General features: G+C 41.4%; 2 protein-coding genes and 1 long non-coding RNA gene across 4 annotated transcripts; 1 reads left to right on the forward strand and 2 right to left on the reverse strand.

Annotated features, from left to right (window-relative positions):
• Positions 1-981: 981 nt before the first annotated feature.
• On the reverse strand, positions 982-7,172 carry rom1b (retinal outer segment membrane protein 1b). The gene is made up of 5 exons (XM_020098937.2): positions 6,375-7,172; positions 4,787-5,029; positions 4,178-4,365; positions 3,399-3,645; positions 982-1,773 (listed from the first exon to the last, which is right to left on the reverse strand). Exons 1-5 carry the CDS (start codon positions 6,519-6,521, stop codon positions 1,537-1,539), a joined length of 1,062 nt encoding a protein of 353 aa, XP_019954496.2. The 5' UTR covers positions 6,522-7,172; the 3' UTR covers positions 982-1,536.
• LOC138411479 (uncharacterized) lies at positions 4,265-5,521 on the forward strand. Its single transcript, XR_011244114.1, has 2 exons — positions 4,265-4,383; positions 4,719-5,521. It is a non-coding gene; the product is annotated as an uncharacterized lncRNA (long non-coding RNA).
• Positions 7,173-9,699: 2,527 nt separating the features above from the next.
• On the reverse strand, positions 9,700-17,766 carry LOC138411350 (uncharacterized). Of its 2 annotated transcripts, XM_069531155.1 has the most exons (8): positions 17,499-17,766; positions 16,117-16,901; positions 15,287-16,002; positions 13,301-13,329; positions 12,390-12,518; positions 11,616-11,682; positions 11,407-11,514; positions 9,700-10,542 (listed from the first exon to the last, which is right to left on the reverse strand). In XM_069531155.1, the coding sequence occupies exons 1-8, from the start codon at positions 17,615-17,617 to the stop codon at positions 9,895-9,897; spliced, it is 2,601 nt and encodes an 866-aa protein (XP_069387256.1). In that variant the 5' UTR covers positions 17,618-17,766; the 3' UTR covers positions 9,700-9,894. The 2 variants fall into 2 exon arrangements, with proteins under 2 accessions (XP_069387256.1, XP_069387255.1); XM_069531154.1 differs by having other exon boundaries at positions 15,287-16,901.
• Positions 17,767-18,942: the final 1,176 nt, after the last annotated feature.

An 18,942-nucleotide genomic window follows, 5' to 3' on the forward strand; every position in this document is an offset into this window, starting at 1 on the left:
ACTATTTCCATCACAGTCACTGGGGGACGTGTAACCAAGCAGCAGCCCTGTTTTTATTTATGCACGGCACTTCCTGCACAGAGAACACTGTTTTAAGACACTGGCTCTGTACCAGCAGAACAATACTTTTTTTTTTCTTTTGCACTGACTGATCTTATTTGCAATCAAGATTTGTTGCCATATAAAACTCTGAGTATCTAGATGTATAGATTGATTTCCATGTTCTATGTGTGTACAACAGTAGGCTCTTGTTTGTGTAAACATCAAGTATTTCATTTAAATACAGGGAATCTTAAATTTGCAAGAATTCACAATGAAAAACGCTTGCCAATGTTGCTTGCATACTAATCAATTCATTTTTATATATCAGTATATAAGGTTAATCTGGTGTAACCATTGAAGAAGAAACGACAACTGAATTATATCTAAAGGTCAAACTTTCAATGACACTGCTTCATCATCTGCTTGTGTTTTTGAAGAATGTTTCTGCCAAAGAAATGTACCTGCTTTTTGTGAGTAGAATAAAACATTCAGTGACCTCATTCTGTGATAGAGTTTTATTTAAAAAGAATGAGCACACATCGGACATGCCTGTATCTGCAGGACAGATCACCACGGTATATTCTTTGCATATAAAAAGCATTTAACAACTGTTTTGCTTTATAAAACCACTTTCATTGTGTGTGTGCATGCTGCTGCTGTCTGTCTGTGATGGAGTGTGTTCCTGCGTGCTGTCAATGTGTGCTGATACCGCTTGTGCAGCAGTTCTGGGATTAACTACACCGGGATTATCAGATTGTTTCAGAGCTGCTAGAATAGACAAGATGACAGCTTCATATAGGGCACCTCACTCACATACACATATGCAGCACACACAACACACACTTAATCCATCTCTCCTTGTTAAACTCAGATAACCCGTTGTCTGTTTATACAACCCTCTATGAGGTTACATGTACAAAAGGAAGACGACACTACAAAGCAGTTAAAAACTTCTACCTTTAATGTATCATTCAGATGCGTTGACATTTTAAGGTTTCTAAGCATTTTATTGCAGTTTAGTACAAACTCTACAGCTGTGAAATGAATAATACATTGCACATGGTATCAACGTTAGCATCACAGGATTGTGACTTAGCCAAATTTAAGTCAAAAACATTTAAAGTATGTGTCTCTTTGTGTACGCTGCATCTGTACTCTCTTCTAGTTTACGACAAAAAGTACTATACATCTCCTGAGCAGGTTCTCTGGTGGTTACACATTCATGAATTCCTGCACAGAGGAGGTGTTTGTTGTGGTGTCTGTGCAGGGCCTGATAAGATTCCCCATGTGTCGCCTTGTCTTGGCCATGTGTGAGGGAGCTGCGGCTGCTGCATCAGTGGAGCATAAATCAAGTCTAAAGTGTCAAAACCCAACAGGTGTTCTACCCGCCACCAGCCAAACTCACACTCACCAAGAGCCTCAGACACCCCCCACCCACACCCTGGCATCCTTTCCTCCTCAACTCTTATTTGATGTTTGTTTTTCTCCCTCTCTCTAGCTGGCAGGAGTAGGGGAGGCCGACTTCTCCATATCCACAGGGGTCTCTTCGTCGGCGCTGGGGTCAACCTGCCCAAACTTAAGCATGGTGAGGACCTTGACTTTGACATCCTCAATGGTTTCTTTCACTCCCTTCTCCAGGAGATAACCCTCACTGTCGCCCTCTGGGTCCTCCAGAGCCATGGCCCCTTCCACAGCCGTCTGCAGGTACCGCAGGCTCAGCAGCACTGACATCTGACACAGACAGAGAGAGGCAATGAAGAGGCTGCATCTAATATTTGTGTCAGCAGGCAGAATTTGTCACCAAATCAAAAGGCAAAATGGTAAACAAGAACTTTTTCCATCAGGTTATGGAACAATTCTTGCTCCTTTCTTGTCACAAACATTCCAAAACTCATTCATTCCTACTGCCATTCATCTGAGATGCACACATTTTTAGTCTGACTTTCCCTGTACATGCTTTCCTCTTTTTTACTCTCTGCACTTCTTTACTCACTTATGAAGACATAAAGTTTTAATCCAATCTGAGTGTTTTTATTCAGCATGTGTTAGTACAACTTCCATGTTTGACCATGGAGGAATCAACATGATCATTACAACAATCATTAATAATGACCATGTGTGGGTAGGAGTGCAAAGAATGTTCACACTTTGATGGAATAATGACTTTTGGAACTGAAAAGGGGGGAGATCATGTATTTTCATTCATTATTCTTGGTAGAGCTCTGAGTTTTTTGGACCATTAATACTATATATTTGATTTCACCCTGTGGATTAATTATTAATTTAAGAAATCAAATGTTAAAATAGGGAAGGCCATTATTCTATTAACATATTAAAGTTTAATGTTAAGTTTAAGTGTTGTGGGTACATTTATAAGTCTGAAGTCTAGGTCTAAAGAAGATATAAATGATGTTGATGTATGCTTATATAAATGGTATCATATTATGTTAACCAAACAAACAAAAAAAGCAAATTTCAAATAAAATATTTATAATGATGTACCAGTTCTAACTTTACTTTAATAAATGTTCATTGTGACAAAGTTAGTACTCTACCACACATTTTACACATTTAATTTAATGTTTTCTCTTCGTGCTTCAGTTTGAACTTTTGTAACATGATTCAAAGCAGGGTTTGGAGTTGAAAATGAAACAGGTGCATCTCCTCATCTGGCCTTTTTATCTGCTCACGTGTCATTCATCTGCCTTTGAATAAACACAAAACTGAGCTGCTGCATTTAAAAACATAGCGTCATCGATTAGAATGATGCTTTGTTTAACACACGTTTGAGCATCTGGTGGATTGACTGTTTGTGAGTCTGTGCTCTGCATTTGGGGTTTGGGTTCTGAGGTTGTGTGTTGGTTATTTGAAATGAATAAGATTTTGATATTCTGGCGTCCAATGTTTGAAATCAATGTTTGTCAGTTTGGTTTTACAGGTTTTTTTGTGTCAGTCATCATGTAAGTGTGTGTGTCAGTAGAAGTCTTTGTGTGTGGTGTGGTGAGCTCATTTTTTAGGGATCTAAATCTGTTTCCACAGGCACCATATTATTAACACCAAGGGATGAACCCATTGAGTTTTAGAGGGGTGGGCAGATCAAGGAAAATGTTTTATCATTATCATCAACACTTTTTTGGACATTTGGTGTTTGTGTGTTTGTATTTCTATCTATAGTTATGGGGGGTGATTTAGGTTCAATACCATCATTGTGAGGACATTTTGACTTTGTGAGGAAATTTTGGCTGGTCCTCACAAACTCAAACTTAGGTTAGGGTTAGGCAATTAGTTGTGATGGTTACGTTTAGACAAGTGTCTGTGTGTTACAGACTAAGTGAAGCACTGCTTTGGTTCCCCACCTGTATTAAGATGACGGAAATCACACCAGGACCAGTTGAATTCAATAAGCCCATGTAGTAGTCAATCAGAGCTTGCCTACAGCCACGGCTGTACAGGTTGAGCTCCTCGGCTTGGTACTCGTATCTGTAGTGGGCGCTGTTGTCAGTCAGGTGGTACCGCATGCAGGGGCGAGGGGACGCCGGGTTACAGCAGCTGAAGGGAACGCCATCCAACAGGTAACGGCCATCCACATTACTCCGGATACGACTGGAGACAGAGGAGGAACGTGAGAGGACGGAAAGAAGGACAAGACAGTGAATTGATGTAATAGTAGCTAGAGAAAATGTCAGTCAAGTTAAATGTCTCACTCTCACTCAAAGAACACACCACATAAGGGAGAAATGAGCAGTACCTCTGTACAGGTGTCATCATGTCTGTTCTGTTTACACATACTTTTTTTATTTAATCTTTGATCAGCCTTTCTCTGCTCGCCTCACCACCAACCTTTCCATCCACTTCTGCTGCTCGTTTCGAAACTAAAGGCTAGATCTATTTTTAATTCACTCCTCCTCTGTCCTCACATCATTCTTTTTCTCCCAGCATCTCTTCATCTTTCCATTATATCGTATTCTTGGACTTTTTTTAGAGTTAAAATCTACTTATCTGTCACTCATCTAGACCTCCATTTCCTCTCCATTATCCTTATATCCCTTATCAGCTATTTCCCTCTCTTTATACTTCACCATCTCACCTCCCTGTGCCTCATTATTTTCAGATTGCTGTACTGTGATTCACTCACTCCTTGACATCTTTGGAGGTGAAGTCTAGGTATCGGTTGCTGACCCACTGAACCTCGAACCAATCCTTAAAATTGTTGTTTCCGCAGCAGCGAAACTCCATCTGCAGACGATCAATGGTCTCTTTCTGGAAACAGCGGCCCGGCACGTCCGTGTCCTTGTAGAAACGAATTCCATTCCTGAGGCCAACCTGACAGTGGAAAGAAAAGTGAGAGAGAAAGAAGGGGGTATTATTTTATTTTTTTTGTTTGTACCTCGAGAATGCTGTACATGTGCCTATTGTCAAAAATGCAGCTGTTTTAATCCATCTATCCCTTATCATTCTTGTTGCCCATTGCTCAATTTTCAGAAATATGGGACAGCACTCCTCTATGAGGCCAATTTGCACATCATTTTTGTGATATGTATTGGTTTTGAAATATTTTTTTATTATTTGTAGTAGTAGTAGTAGTAGTAGCCCTCCTCTGAGAGATCTTAACACCATACATTTTACAGCTACACCATTGTGATATAAGACTTTCTCTATCTCTTTTTAACCACAAGGCCATGCTGACGCATATTCTGCCTGCTGACCCCCAGTCATCCCCCAATCATTACCCAGTGACCCCTACCTTCAGGGACTCCTCCAGGCTTCCCTGCAGGGCGTAGCTGAGCACCACAACAGCAATGAGCATATAACAGAGCAGCGCCGCCATAGCAAACCAAGCCAGCAGGAGAACCTTCCAGCGGGGGAAGCGGCTCGCATCCAAGGAGTCCTGACACACGCGGCTTGCGAGCCAGTTGGTGCCGATGGAGGCCAGGCCCACCATCATGAGGATGTTGGGCACCACATGGATCTCCGTGTTGTCCATTACCTCAAGAGAGGAAGAGCACAGTCAAATATAAATGTGTAAGAGCTGCAGCCAAACCCAGGTCACACTGTCATTTCCTCTGCCCACTTAAGCAGGTAATAATCCTGCATTCAATTAGGCTTATCTGTGCTATAAAAAAATGTACCTTGGCCGCTGAAAGATTCAGGCAGCTGCTGATATGCTGGATGGTAATAAGATGGCAAATTTAATTCTTTGTCCTGGTTACAAGGAAAGTCGATTGAGGCCTGAGTTTATTACTCGCCGAGTGTTTGAAAATCTGTTTTAATTTGTCCCATTGTTCGGCAATTACCATTGAAAAAAACTCATCCCAGATCCGCTGCAACTGACTAAAATCAAATTAACATCAGTGCAGCCACATGTGATCATATACATACATCTGTCATCTGGTGCTAAACAAACTTTCTGAATGAGGTGATATATTTGAGATGACATATTTAAATAACAAATTACGTTATACTCTTTTGAATCATTCCACAAGATCCTTTGTTTCCTGACACCATTGTCAATAGAATAAAAGAGTTTCTTGTAAAGTTTTTCAATCAATTCCACTTTGCTATACAACTTAGAGACTAGAGAATCACAGTCTCTCTTTGTAGATCAATGAATATCTGAAAGCATGCATTCAAGCCCTGCAGCTTTCCACTGCAGCTCAATGGATATCAATGCTTCCACCTGATCAATCACTGATCTATGAATCCCAGTGAGTAATTTGTAGAGGTCATGACCTTCACCTGTTGCTGCATCCTCCACCCTCATGGGTTAACATTCATTCATTGTATCAGAGTGTTCCAGAGTACATGTTTACACCAGTGTTTTGAGCGCTGTCGTTTGTATTTGTGGATTAAACTGTTCAGCTAATTTCAAATAAATATCACTGATAAGCAACAACACGACAGACTCGGTAAACAACCACAAGCAAACGCGAAGCCCTGAGCACATATAGCACTGTTTGTGTAACTTTGACTGAGATCATGTCAGTTTTTCAGACTTCAGCCCCTCGAACTTTTTGTCCTTTAGTCTAAATGTTGACATTGCAATATATGAACTGCACTGGTGAATGGTCTGCATTTATGTCACACTTTTCTAGTCTTATCAACCACCTAATGCTCTCACAGTCACACACACACACACACACACACACACACACACATTCACGGCTCCTGTATGTAGTGCTCCTCTATCATACATCCCATACACACGCTGCTGGCACAGCCATTATGGGCTTCAGTGTCTCGCCCAAGGACACTTCGACAAGCTGACTGAAAGAGCCGACCTTCTGATTAGTGAATGACTGTGTGTGAGTGTGTGTGTTCTTCCTCCTCTCTACCTCGGCCCTGCGTAGCAGCTCTGTCTTAAGGTAAACCCCTAGACAGAAGATGAAGGCGCCGCACATCACTGCCATCCATGACAGCAGCCAGAGGCCCTGTGCAAGACGCACCCGCCTCTGCTGGGTGAACTTCATCTTCAACAACATCTTCAAGGGTCCAGTACCACACACCAATCAATACAATGACAGGAGTGAGAGAGTGAGAGCAAGAGAGCAGGGGAGATGAGAATCAGCGAATTCTGGTCAAATATTTTGGCATTCCAGAGGTGGCAAGCTGCATGTAGAAAACTAAACAGTCCAAAAGGTGGATTCAGTGCTGCTGCAGTCGTCGATTCAAGCCTCGAACTTGTTCTTTGGTGAGTTATTAGCAGGTTGAGCTCATCTAAGTTGTTCCAGGTGGAGAGGATAAGCAGGTAGATCCCTTTGATGGTAAAGGGCACAGTCGACCTCAGAGGATAATCCCAAAAATTTCACCAGGATGCTAAAATTGTTACAAAAAGATTTGTTTAATCCAATGCAGTCTTGTAGAAACTTGTGAGAAATGTGAGAAATTGTTTAATTAAAAAATTTGGAGAAAGAGATATTCCTTTTCCATGAGATAACAAGTTTTCTCCTCAAGTTGACCGGTCACTCTGCCGTAGCCCCCCCCCCTTTCAAGCTGAAACCAATGATTTCTTCCTCCTGAAATGACCTTGTCTTTTGGTGGCGCCCCTCTGGGTCTGTGCGAGTGCGGTGCCCCCCTAAACCGCTGTAGCCATGGTCGGAGGACGCAGAGACTGGCCAAATGTGAGAGTTTGGAGCCGTAATCTCCCCAGCGGAGTACGTGAGATCCTATTAAAGTCCAGGGGCCAATGGGAAAGTAGGCCAGTGTCTGATCAGCAAACTTATTCTGATAGACAAGTAGTCAGCTATGGAAGGCCTGATGGATTATTATGAAAGGTGGACTCACTTGGAGCCAATCAGCAGCCTGCAGCACTGTCGAGGGACACAGAAAATACAGAATCGTGACTGCAAACTGAGGCTGAATATCATATCTGAGAGTGCAAAACTAGTTTAATGTCACGATCACTATATTTGTATGAGAAGAGAAATATAGTTGGTAGTTGTAGGAGGAAGATGTAAACAGACCAGAACTAGAGGGCCATGCAGTAGAGCACATACCTTCCGCTAAGGCCCAACAGTCCCCTGGACAAAATGGAAGTGAGCCCACTTGTAAAGTTGCATATGTGGCCCCAATACCCCAGAACAGATGTGGGCATTTCTTGGCAACCTCAATCAAAACTACTATTGTAGGTGTAGATCTCCAGCAACCATTTATTGGCTTCTTCCCTGACCCATAACGGGTCCTCGCGCCAGGTTTAATGGAAATTAAAACAAGTAGTTTTTGTGTAATCCTGCTAATTACCAGCACAAGAACAGATAAAATCATGAGCTCTTTGGTGGATATAAATATCAGCCTTTACTTAATACACTACAGTTGCAGTCCCTGCGAAAACTAAGCTCACAATTTACTCCAGTTTTGGGCAATTAACTAATCACTTAATTTACTCGAAACCAACAACATCAAAATTTTAAAAACTGTGTGTTACGTTGCGTGGTGGCAATACAATGATGGCTTTCAAGTATCCCTGCTATATGATTTATTTATTGACTACACTGCGTACTGCTCCTTTAATGCAGCCCACTTTAAGTGAATATTATCCCAAGAATGATCTGAGGGAATTTGTGGAGGACGGTCAGACTGAGGCTGGTTCATGTAAAGTGAAAGTAAGACGATGGAGGGTAGAGTTATGCTCATTTGGGATTATGAATAGAGTGTGATTGGGAGAGGTGGGGGTGGGAATGGATCAATTGGATTATTATAAATCATTATGACAGTTCGAGTCAGAGCTGTAGCTTGGTTGAAGCCAGTCTCAGCGTACCAGTTCTTACAGCGCACCAATCAGAGAAAAAAAGACAAACACTCAACATGTCACTCAAGAAATGATCTATTATTATTCAGTTACCACACCAACATCAGTCACATGTACATATGTGAAATTTGATCATAGTGGCATAATGAGGAAATGTGCTTGTCCCTCTAGTGGCTGTGAGGGAAATGTCAATCCATTCACCAATATTATCTTATTATATTATCAATAATCAGCCACATTGCTATGACATTTAGTATCAATATACTGACACCCCAAAACATTCTATTCTTGCACACTGAGAACAGACATCAGTGTTTTTGTCCAGTCAGTGGTAAACTGGAGACGTTTGTCGATGGTGTTTGTTTAAGGGAGGAGTATTCCCCAGACACAGAAATAACAAATACTGAAAATCTGAGGTGTTGATGAATTTAATGTGACTATTTTTATTGGTGAACAGCTGAAAGGGCACAGTTACATATTCGATTAATGAAGGTCTATACAGATTATATCAACATCAATATGTTATCTTATCTACTTTGTCACAACACATATTCAGAATTACAACTTTTATATCCTAACTGAACATTTTTATATAAAGACATGTATATATATGCTCATGCACCAAGGAAATTAAAACAAACAGTTACATCTAGAGTTATAGAATAACTTCCTAACTGTTTGAGGGCAGTTTTCTTCGGTCTGTTACCAGTCTGCTGTGTAAAGTTCAAAAGTTGTTCTTCACAAATCTTAGAAATGATCAATTGTGAGGAAACACACAACAAATTATTTCTTTGTGAAAAGATTGAAGTGTTTGAAAAGAGACTAAGTGAGTCTCTGCACACTGGCTCAACCTGTCTTTGTTCACCAGTCATCCATTGGATTGATAGCACAGCTTTCTATCATAAAATCATTTAAAAAACTGACAAGAGGTTGTTAACAGAATACTGCGAGCTGACCTTGGATCTGTTATTCACATTGTATGTACACAATTAACAGATTTTCTCATGGGCTCCTACGTTTCAATACATTAACTCTTTATCTCTTTACACTACAAATATCAAACACATGATGATACTCACTATTGGTTCTGTAGCTTATGTCACAAAGTATTTACTGAATGTGAATTACATGCTGTCAGTTCATTTGGGAGAAAATGACAAGGGAACAAACAGTAAATGACACATTATGGCAAATATCACGTTTAAATCCTATTTGAAATTGCTTTGTATGATAGAATATATTCTATTATTGCAGTTTCACCTTCTTTTTAAAATACTTTATCATTTAATTGTACCATTGTCTGTTTTATTCATGCAGCTCCTGTAACAGTAGACGTTTTACCTTTTATTTCAAGTACCAGTCTATTATATCTTGTGTCATAACTCTAATTCTTATTTTTAAACATAATGCAAAAAACGTAATTTTCCATCTATGGATTTATATTAATGAAGTACAAGCTAAAATAAGAATAATAACAAACAGACAATTCTGTGAGCCTCATCATTTTGGAGAAACTAAAACATCAGTGGCATATATAAATGAATATATATTTATATACAATAAGGTGAGAATGTACGTTCATCCTGCCCTGTTGTTGAGATAAAATTTCACTCCACCACTTTGCCTGTTTGCTCCACTCCTCCCACCCACTCCTGCCTGACCTGTGGCTCCGTCCCTCCGCCCACCTCCTTATGGGCCTGCAGCTGCTGCATGAACTCATCCAGGATCTGCTGGGCTGACAGGGAGGTCACATCCACAAGGTCCTGCTCCAAAAGCGTTACCTCTATCCCTCCCTTTCCACCCCAGCTGTCGCCCCCCACATGGGCCTGCTGAGGGGCTAAAGGGGTGTCGATGTGGTCAGTGCCCAGAGGAGGCTGCTTTTGGCTTTGGGAATAGAGAGGTTGGGGTCTGGCTGCATAACTGGCTGCCATTTTCTTATATATAGCACTGCTGATGTCAGCTACAGAGATAGGTGGGCTGTGGCTCAACTCATGTTGATTTGAGAGACAGGCTTCAGTTGCTGTTGTTGGCGTCCCCTGTTTAAAAGGCACGAAAGCAGTGACCCTCTGCGGACCTGCCTCTGACTTTGTCAACCGATCAAGTGCAGCCTCCTCCATTTTAGGAGCGTGTGATTGGCCATCTCCTGGCAGGGAGGTGGCGTGGTGGCTGATTGGAGCTGAAGCTGTCAGGAACTTCTGGATGGCCTCAGACGAGTTAAAGTGCTTCTCCAGTAAATCCTTTATCAAGCACGGCACCTGAGGTAGACAAGCCAACACGAACAATAACTCTGTATTCAATCCATGCAAAAAATATAGAATGGTCTGAGCACTCCTGAAGGTTTACCATAATGGGTTTACACCAAACATCATACACTTGTAATAACTCAACTCTTTTGAAATACATGTTTTAATTAAACTGTAATTTTAGGGGAGGAAGACAAGTTCTATTTCAACATTGGACTCACAGATGTATCATTGATAAAATATATTTTAGACTGAGCTATTGCCTTGTCATGTCCCAACCACATAGTGCATACTGATTATATGCAGGAATCAGAGCAGTATGTCTGCAACAAAAAATAAGCATTTCAAGATACGAACCTTTTCAAAACTTTCATTAATTTCTCAAAAAATAATGCACGTATCTTTGTAAGGAAAAAAATCTGACATATTTAGGGGACTAGTATCTATGATTGTGTACAATTTTGTGCAGCCTGATTGAATTTAGGGAGCTTGTTGGGCCTTGGTGGGGGTATGCGCTCTATTTAGTGCCATTGTACTTCGTCACGCATCATCTCATCATGCTTTTCCCAGAGTTGTGGGTGCAGAACATTGATTTCATGGTGTCTATTACTTTATTATCGTAACTCTGGTGTGATGAGAATCAAACTGAGATAAGAGCAGTAATACTGAGCATGTGCAATTGCTAAAAATACCTTTGTGTTTGAAACTAGGAACATGATGTGGGTGATGTGGTTTCGTGATACTACATTTTTTATTCTGAATTGACCCTTCCAAGACAGAATTAAAAACCAATCCACCCTATTATCATATTCAGTAAAAAACATCCACTATGTGTTGAAGTGTGTATGGGTGTCCATTAGATGGCACCATGCTCACATTGATGTTTTCCAGTGCAGCAATGGTCCTGTGGGTGTCCTCCAACTCGGAGCTCAGCTGGGACACGCGGTTCAGCAGATACTTCCTCTCACTGCTCAGGCTCTCTGACTGCACGTAACAAGACAGGGAGTAAAATGACATTTGCATGAAAACAGCTTGTGGGTTGTAAATGCATCCCACCCATCCTTATCTCTATACAGCTCTCTCACCGCTATGTGGAGGTGTTCACCCAGCAGGTTATTGGCCTGTTTGGTCCCTGAATGGGTCTCCAGAAGGCTGAAAGAACACAAGAGGGAAGATACGAAACCTGTTGGATAATTTTAACAAGATTTCATAGAATTTCTTATTTCTATACCTTTCACTCCATATCCCCTACCTTATCATATGATAGTAATAAAGATAGGGGGGATATGGGGGTTTTCAGAGAGGGCAAGTGTCCACCACAAACTCCCCTGATGAATATGCAACAACTGACAGTTTGGAAACTGTAGCCCAGTTTGAGACAGCTTTCACTCCAGTTGCTCCAGTCCGTTGCACAGTGTGTGGTATGTAATACAGGCCTGACAGGACCCAGGCCACAACACAGCTGTCACTGGCAAGCATAAAGGGAAAGGACAGATGCTTCATGTCCATATGTGTGTGTTGCTTGTGGAAGCACACTGCCAAATCAAAACAGCGATAGAAATGTACAGGGGGAAACATGGTCTATGCTGCTCATCCATTATGGTCCACTGTTCAATTAATCTATAAGAACTGTTATGTAAAGCCATAGGTTGTTTTTAATGATTACTAGTGGCTCTAGGATCAATATGTGGTCACACATCACAGCAATACCCTCTCATATAGAGGCATGTTACCCTTATATACTGCATTGCATCATGCTACAAGTGGAAGAGATGTTTCCCTGCCCATGTATGTCATTGGGTAAAAGTGCTGTTAACTCATCGTGGCTGTTGAAATTAGCTCTGTTCAAGAATCCAAACCTTTTATATTTCTCCTTGACGTGACTGAGCTCGTCCCTGGTCCTCTGCAGCTCCGCCTCCAGGCTCTCGATGCAAACCACTGTCTGCAGCAAGTTCTGGTGAAGATCTGCATTCTCCTCCTGCAGAGCCCTGAACGCAGAGGGAGGACGGGAGAATGACGTCACCTTTTTGCATTCACACTGATAGTTGCAGAACAGAACAGAACATAAATATATGGTTGGTGTGAAACCAATGAGGCCTTCTCCCATGTACCTCCATTTTAGAGATCTACTGATCATGCATGGTGTTATGACCTCCACCAAGGAGCGGGATAATGGATCTAGTGAATTTAAATGTGGTCTCATGAGGGGATGGTTGGGCCTTGGTAAGAGATGTACCTTGTATGTGCCATGTTTTATGCAATGTTGATATCAAACTGTATTTCTACACAAACAATATAAGTGCCTCGTGAAAAAATTTGACTCTCTGCACAATTTTAGATAGAAGGCTGATAATCAGAACTTAAGCATATAAACTAAAATTACAATATAATATTAATAATAGTATTGAAAATATAATGTGTGATAATGGAGGAATAATTGGGTGGAAATTCTTTGAGAGGCATGTGCATTTATGCCACACAACAAATAATATTTTGGTATGAAAAATAAGAAGTTTAAGCATTTGGTTAGGTGTTTTTGTTAATTTCTTCCTACCTAACAAGATAGAGTATAAATATAAAACTTATAAATAAGTTGTGTATAAGTTTCATAACTCTTCACCTCTCCCTGTGGAAACAGGAGTGGAGGATGAGAGGGTGCTCATTAAAATAAGATCAATAACCACTGACCCACCACGAGAGAGATAGAGAGAAATGTATGAAAGGCCGTGCTCACATGTGAAATGTGACAATGAGTATTAGAGACACTTACTGGAGATGGTCAGCATCACACATTGTGTCCTGGAAAAAGAAGAAACAAAAGTGAATGTTCCTCATAAGATACAAGAGGCATTTAGTCCGATATAAAACAAAGTGTAGCTGAATTTTCCTACAGTGAGATTGTTTGTACTTAAACAGTTTGTGGGCTCTGTTGAGTAAAATGGGAGAAAACTTGTTCTTTACTAAATTAATACGAATGTGAAAAATCCCTGGGCAACCGGCTTGGTTGTCATGGTTTCACTTGAATTCCAACGAGCTGGACGAAATCCAACACAATGAAAAACAAGTCAGTGCCCAAGTACAGCACAGCTATGTCTAGAGTATATGTAAAATTATAGTTCAGGACTGATTCCTTTATGTGAAAAGGCACAGATATGTAAAGAATGATAAACAGTAATAATACATACATAACATTTATCTGTCTATCTACTTACTTGTTTAACACACAGATTGTTGTTAAGTGTCAGGTTGTATGCATTGTACAAACAATCTGACTACACCCACAGTGGGTTGCCACTCCACTACTGACTACATGACTACTGACTGATGGATTTTTATCGAGCTATGGCCTCAGTTATCCTGAGCCCGGAAATGGAGTGAGTTAGAATCAATCAGTTCTGTGAAGGGAAAGTGTACACAGAATTTTCTGCTTTGTGTATGTGAGATCATGTATATGCATGTGTGTGTGGGGGGGGGCACATCCCTGCAGAGCGGCAACATGGAAAAAGGCCATGTTATGTAATGTTGTGTGTTTATTAGTAGGCAACATAGCTGGATAGGCCCAAGCGGATTGTTGCATAAGAGTAACGTGATACAAGCATTTTTGCTTGGTGCTGCCTGCTAGTGACTTCATGTCTCAGTGGATGTAAGAGGTGTGTTGGTAAACATGCTACACACATGCAGTAGCTAAGGGCAGGACAGTGTTTGCTTTGTCTATGTTTCAACCCTGTGTCTTATTATTATGATGGTGATGATGATGATGATGATGATGATGATGATGATGATGATGATGATGATGATCATGATGATGATCATGATCATTGTCATTATTGATGTATCAGGTAGTTTCAAGTCGAGTTTCCCTTATAAGTACAGGATGTGCTGCATTGCTGGAGAATGACTCAGCTTGCAATGCGTAGTTTGAGACAGCCTGTGACTCAGCTGCACTGCCTCTGCAACAGGAGAGCTGCCCTCCACTTGTTATGCTTGTCCTGTTCTTTCTACACCGACACTGTCTCTTCAATGCAGCACTTTGCCATCAGGAGCTGAATCATTTCACAGTTAGACTCAAGACTCATGCAGTATAACAGATTTATTTTTCAAGAACGTAACTCATGATAAAAGCAAAATACAATATATACTGTGTGTATAGAATATAGGTATTCTGGAGAGTTCGTGTTGAAGCTAGTTTTTAGATAGTGTGCTCTTGATTATTAAATAACCATAAATATTTTTTTTCACAGATTCCCCATTTGAAGGCCACTTGTGTTTTAATGCTGAGGCTTTGCTTTCTCTTGAATAAAATCTCCTCAGTGCAATATTATCATATATATCATGGGCAATACTTAATGATCATATTCATCATGTTAAAACAGTGCAATAACTACCATATTTAACATACCACTTAAATACACTGTGCAATATTTATATTATTAATGTTATTTATCATACTTATAACAGTCACTTTATTGGCATTGTTTAACTTTTTTTATTCTTGTCCTGCTTATATTCCCATTTTATTGTATAGTTGCTTATTTCTGAATATTTGTATTGTTTCATTTGTAAATCTTTATTGCAGGCACAATTTGATTGGAAAGGACCCTTTCATAATTTCATTGAGCTTGTACACTGACAATAAAGTTACTGAATCTTGAACAAATGATGTGAAACTGTGAAGCTCCTCTTAACTCCTTTGTTTCCTGTCTCACTGTGTTGTACATTATTAAAAAGAGCAAACACACTATCAAAGTAAACTCACCCTGTGTTGTTTGGAGTGCCCCACATATTGCGAATGGTGCTGGCCACTCTTCTCTGAACTGTGACTGGTAACTGTGGAGGCTGTGTCTCTGGCCCTGGATGAATCTGATTTTGAAGATGAAGACTCAGATCCTAGGCCTGCACCTACAACCTGGGCCGAGGATGGAGGTGAGCTGGTGGGTCCCTGGTGACCAGAGTCTGGGTGTACCTGCAGAGGCTGGTTATGGTGGAATTGCTGGGTTTGTGGACAGTGGGAGACAGTGGGCTGCTGTTTACGGTGGTGATGTTGTTTGGGTTGGCTGGGTTCAGGGCTGGTGCTGGTGCCATCAGTAAAGTGAGGGCCACATCTGCCATATCTGTCTCTTGACACAGAGCCTCCGGTGGGTGACGGCCTCCTGTCTTTACGGATGTTTCCGTGGTGAGTATTGTGGCTGGCAGATTGACGGGGGTGATGAGGCGGGGGGCTGCCGTGATGGTTCCTAGCTGCATATGAGATCAGCTTGTCAGGATTAGAGCAGTCTGAGTATTTCCGGGAGCTGCTACGAGCTGCCTTCTCCTGTCTGTTATGCTGTTTGGGATGCTGCTCCCTCTCCTCTCCAGAGCTTTCTCTGTGCTTCTTGGGTGGGATCTGGGGTTTGACTGGAGGAGGTGTCTGGGGGGCTGAAGCAGCCGTCTTCCCAGGAGATTTATTTTTGTTCACGCCCAAGTTGGTGAGATCTGATGGACTTATAACCTGTTTTGTAATCTCGTCTAGAAAGGCTGAGAATTGTAGCTTTCCTTGCACAAAATTTGACCTGGCTTGCTGTATCTCAGTTTGAGTCACCCCTTTACCTTTTTGTCCAGTCGCATCTTGTCCTTTGGAAACTCTTGGTGACAGCACCTCCATGGACTTTGCCTTGCGAATGTCAGTGTTAGGCTTCTTGTTCTTGAGGATGCCTTTGTTGGGTAGCTGGCTGGAGGAAACTGCTCTCTTTGGGCCCCTGGAGACCCCAAGCAGAATGTCCTCCTCACTAAAAGCCAGACTTCGGTTCAAACTGGCTGTCTTATACAGAGGCCCATAGTTAATGTGTGATGCCCTGGATTGTTCTCCTGCAACAACACTTTCGTTACACTGCAGAAGGCCCTCTTCACTCCTGCTGTGACCTCGGTCAAGAGAAGAAAAACCATGCTTTCCTCTCTGCTGTGAGCTTCCGTGTATCTCATCACAAACACTTCCTTGTTTCTCATGTCTGATTGAGGCAAATACGATGGGCTCACTGCTGTCGTCTTCCTGAAACCCTCTGCGCACATCTAAGATGTTAGAGCAGGACAAGGAGTGCTGTGGTCGCACAGCATGACGGAGAGAGAAGGGATCATTTGTGCTCGCCTCTGTGAACCAGGAGGAAGAGGAGGAGGAAGAGGATGAAGAAAGGGAAGAGGATGAGGCCCTGGAGAGGGTCACAGGGGTGTGGTGGTTGTAAAGTATCTCATCCTCTTCGCTCAGGGGAAGTCGCTGTGTTTGGTGGCGATGGCGGGCATCGTAATGCGGGCTGTGATGGAGATAGTGACCATGATGGTGATGGGGGTGACCGTGGCTTTCATCTGTTTTTCTGTCTGAGTCATCAAACATTGTGTACCTACAGCAATGGAAAAAAAATGAACAAAGTCAATAATGCAACTGCACCAATCAGTACACTGTTTATTTGAAGGATCAATTATAAAACACCAATGTATTAATTCACAATCTCTTCATTACGATGGCAAATATAAATAACTTTTCAAGCTAAAATTTTATTACAATTTAATATAATAGCGCTGACAACAGTCCCCTTAAATTTAAGTTAAAAGCACTACACTGCACAGACTCATAGAAATCAGTCCCTTAAATATGCCAGATTTTTCTTTTATCAAAGTCTATGAATTATTTCCTGGGGAAAACTGTAAACTAAAATAGAGTTAAAAAATGCCCTATCTCACAATGTTAAAGAAGGTCACAAAAAGGAAAGGATGAAAAAAGATCCCAAATCCAGGATCTGCGCAAAAAATGTAATGGGGTTTTCCCTGACCCACGACAATGCCTTCCATCAGGTTTTGTGGTCATTTTTTTTGTGGTAATCTGTCCAGTAGTTAATTAGTGTTGTATACAACAAACAAACTATACAACTAACCAGCAAACAAACAAACAGACAGGGGTGAAACATCACCTCCTACATGGATTTAATGAACCAACCTACCTGTGAGACTGAGGGTCTTGGTGATGGGGAAAATGATGATGATGATGGTGGTGGTGCCTCCGTAGCTGGATCTCATCCGGGTCAGAGGGGTTGTGAACAGGCTTAAAAAACTTGTCCATCACTGTCTCCTTTCTGGTGCTAGGTTGTCGACGCCGTACTGGTTGGTTTTACTATACAAGCGTCAATGATCGAGGTCCGTCTAAATAATCTGCTGTTTCCTCTTCTCAGAAGTCTATTATTTTTTTCTGATAAAATTTTTGTCTGCTGCAAAGACCATCACTTCAGACCTGACAATTATCTACTGCTGTTTACAGTCATACTGGCCACAACAATATAAAATGTCCCAGGCTAGTTGATAAGCCTTCAAAGTTTTTGCAAGTCTCTACTGCAGATAAATCCACAAGTGTTTCAGTAAAGAATCCAGCTGCAGGACTGCATATACCTCTGAATGAGTTTGTCTCCCTCAGCGTCTGGCTGTAGAATAATGGAATCACGACTCATGACCAGAGGATGTATGAACTCTTGGATGGTGGTTTGGTTTTGCATCATGCCTGATGTAACAGCTGGGTGCTCACTGAACCAGCTGAAAAAGCGGGTCATTTGTCCCCATAGAGGACACAATCGAAACGAGCCCCGCGGACAGGATCTATAACAGGCTTCATTTAACCCATGGTTACTGCAAAAGGGATGTTTGCTCATGTGTTTGTGCTGCCTCATGCTTCAACTGCATCTTTATATCCTATAAACTTGTGTGACTTTTCTTTTACTTTGTTTTTGTCAGTATTGTTAATATTATACAAAAGCATGAGCCAAAGCATATTGAACTGCCCACAGCTGCCCCATTGATTTTATAAGGTTTCCTGTGGTCATTCATCCAAGGCCTTTGTAATTACATACATCATTCTGTTTTTCCATTTTAATATTTTGACATTCTCTCCTTTAATATGTTAGGTTGCACTAAATAAAGCTGATTCTGTTTGAGTTATTCAGTGTGACTTTGATTAGCAAGTCTAGCGCAGTGGTCTTGATCAGGTGAAAGGCCCATGTGTGGCGTGATGATTATCACATGAAAGGAGAGGCCTTGTTTGTGGCCCTGACTATATCCTGCCAAACAAGCACAAAAGAGATCAATTTGTGGAACCCGGGAGGGGCTGAAACTCATCCACACCGGGGTGCTGCTGATCAATGGCATGAGAGTAGTTACATAAAGGCGGTTGCCCAGACATGTCCGAGCCACTGTGATCAATGATGAAATTCAGTTCTGCACATGGAAACACCAGGGATGGGCAGGTTCCATGTTTCAAAAGACGTGACAAGTATTTGCGTCCCCTGGTGGTGTAAAAAAAGTATCTCTCACTCCTGACTTTTTAGAACTGGTAATTTTCCACTGCCACAGCAGCCTGGCTCTAGATGTTTCTGGATATTTCCACTTCAGTCACTCTTC

Source organism: Paralichthys olivaceus, chromosome 9, assembly GCF_024713975.1.
Source record: "Paralichthys olivaceus isolate ysfri-2021 chromosome 9, ASM2471397v2, whole genome shotgun sequence".
NCBI lineage: Eukaryota > Metazoa > Chordata > Actinopteri > Pleuronectiformes > Paralichthyidae > Paralichthys > Paralichthys olivaceus.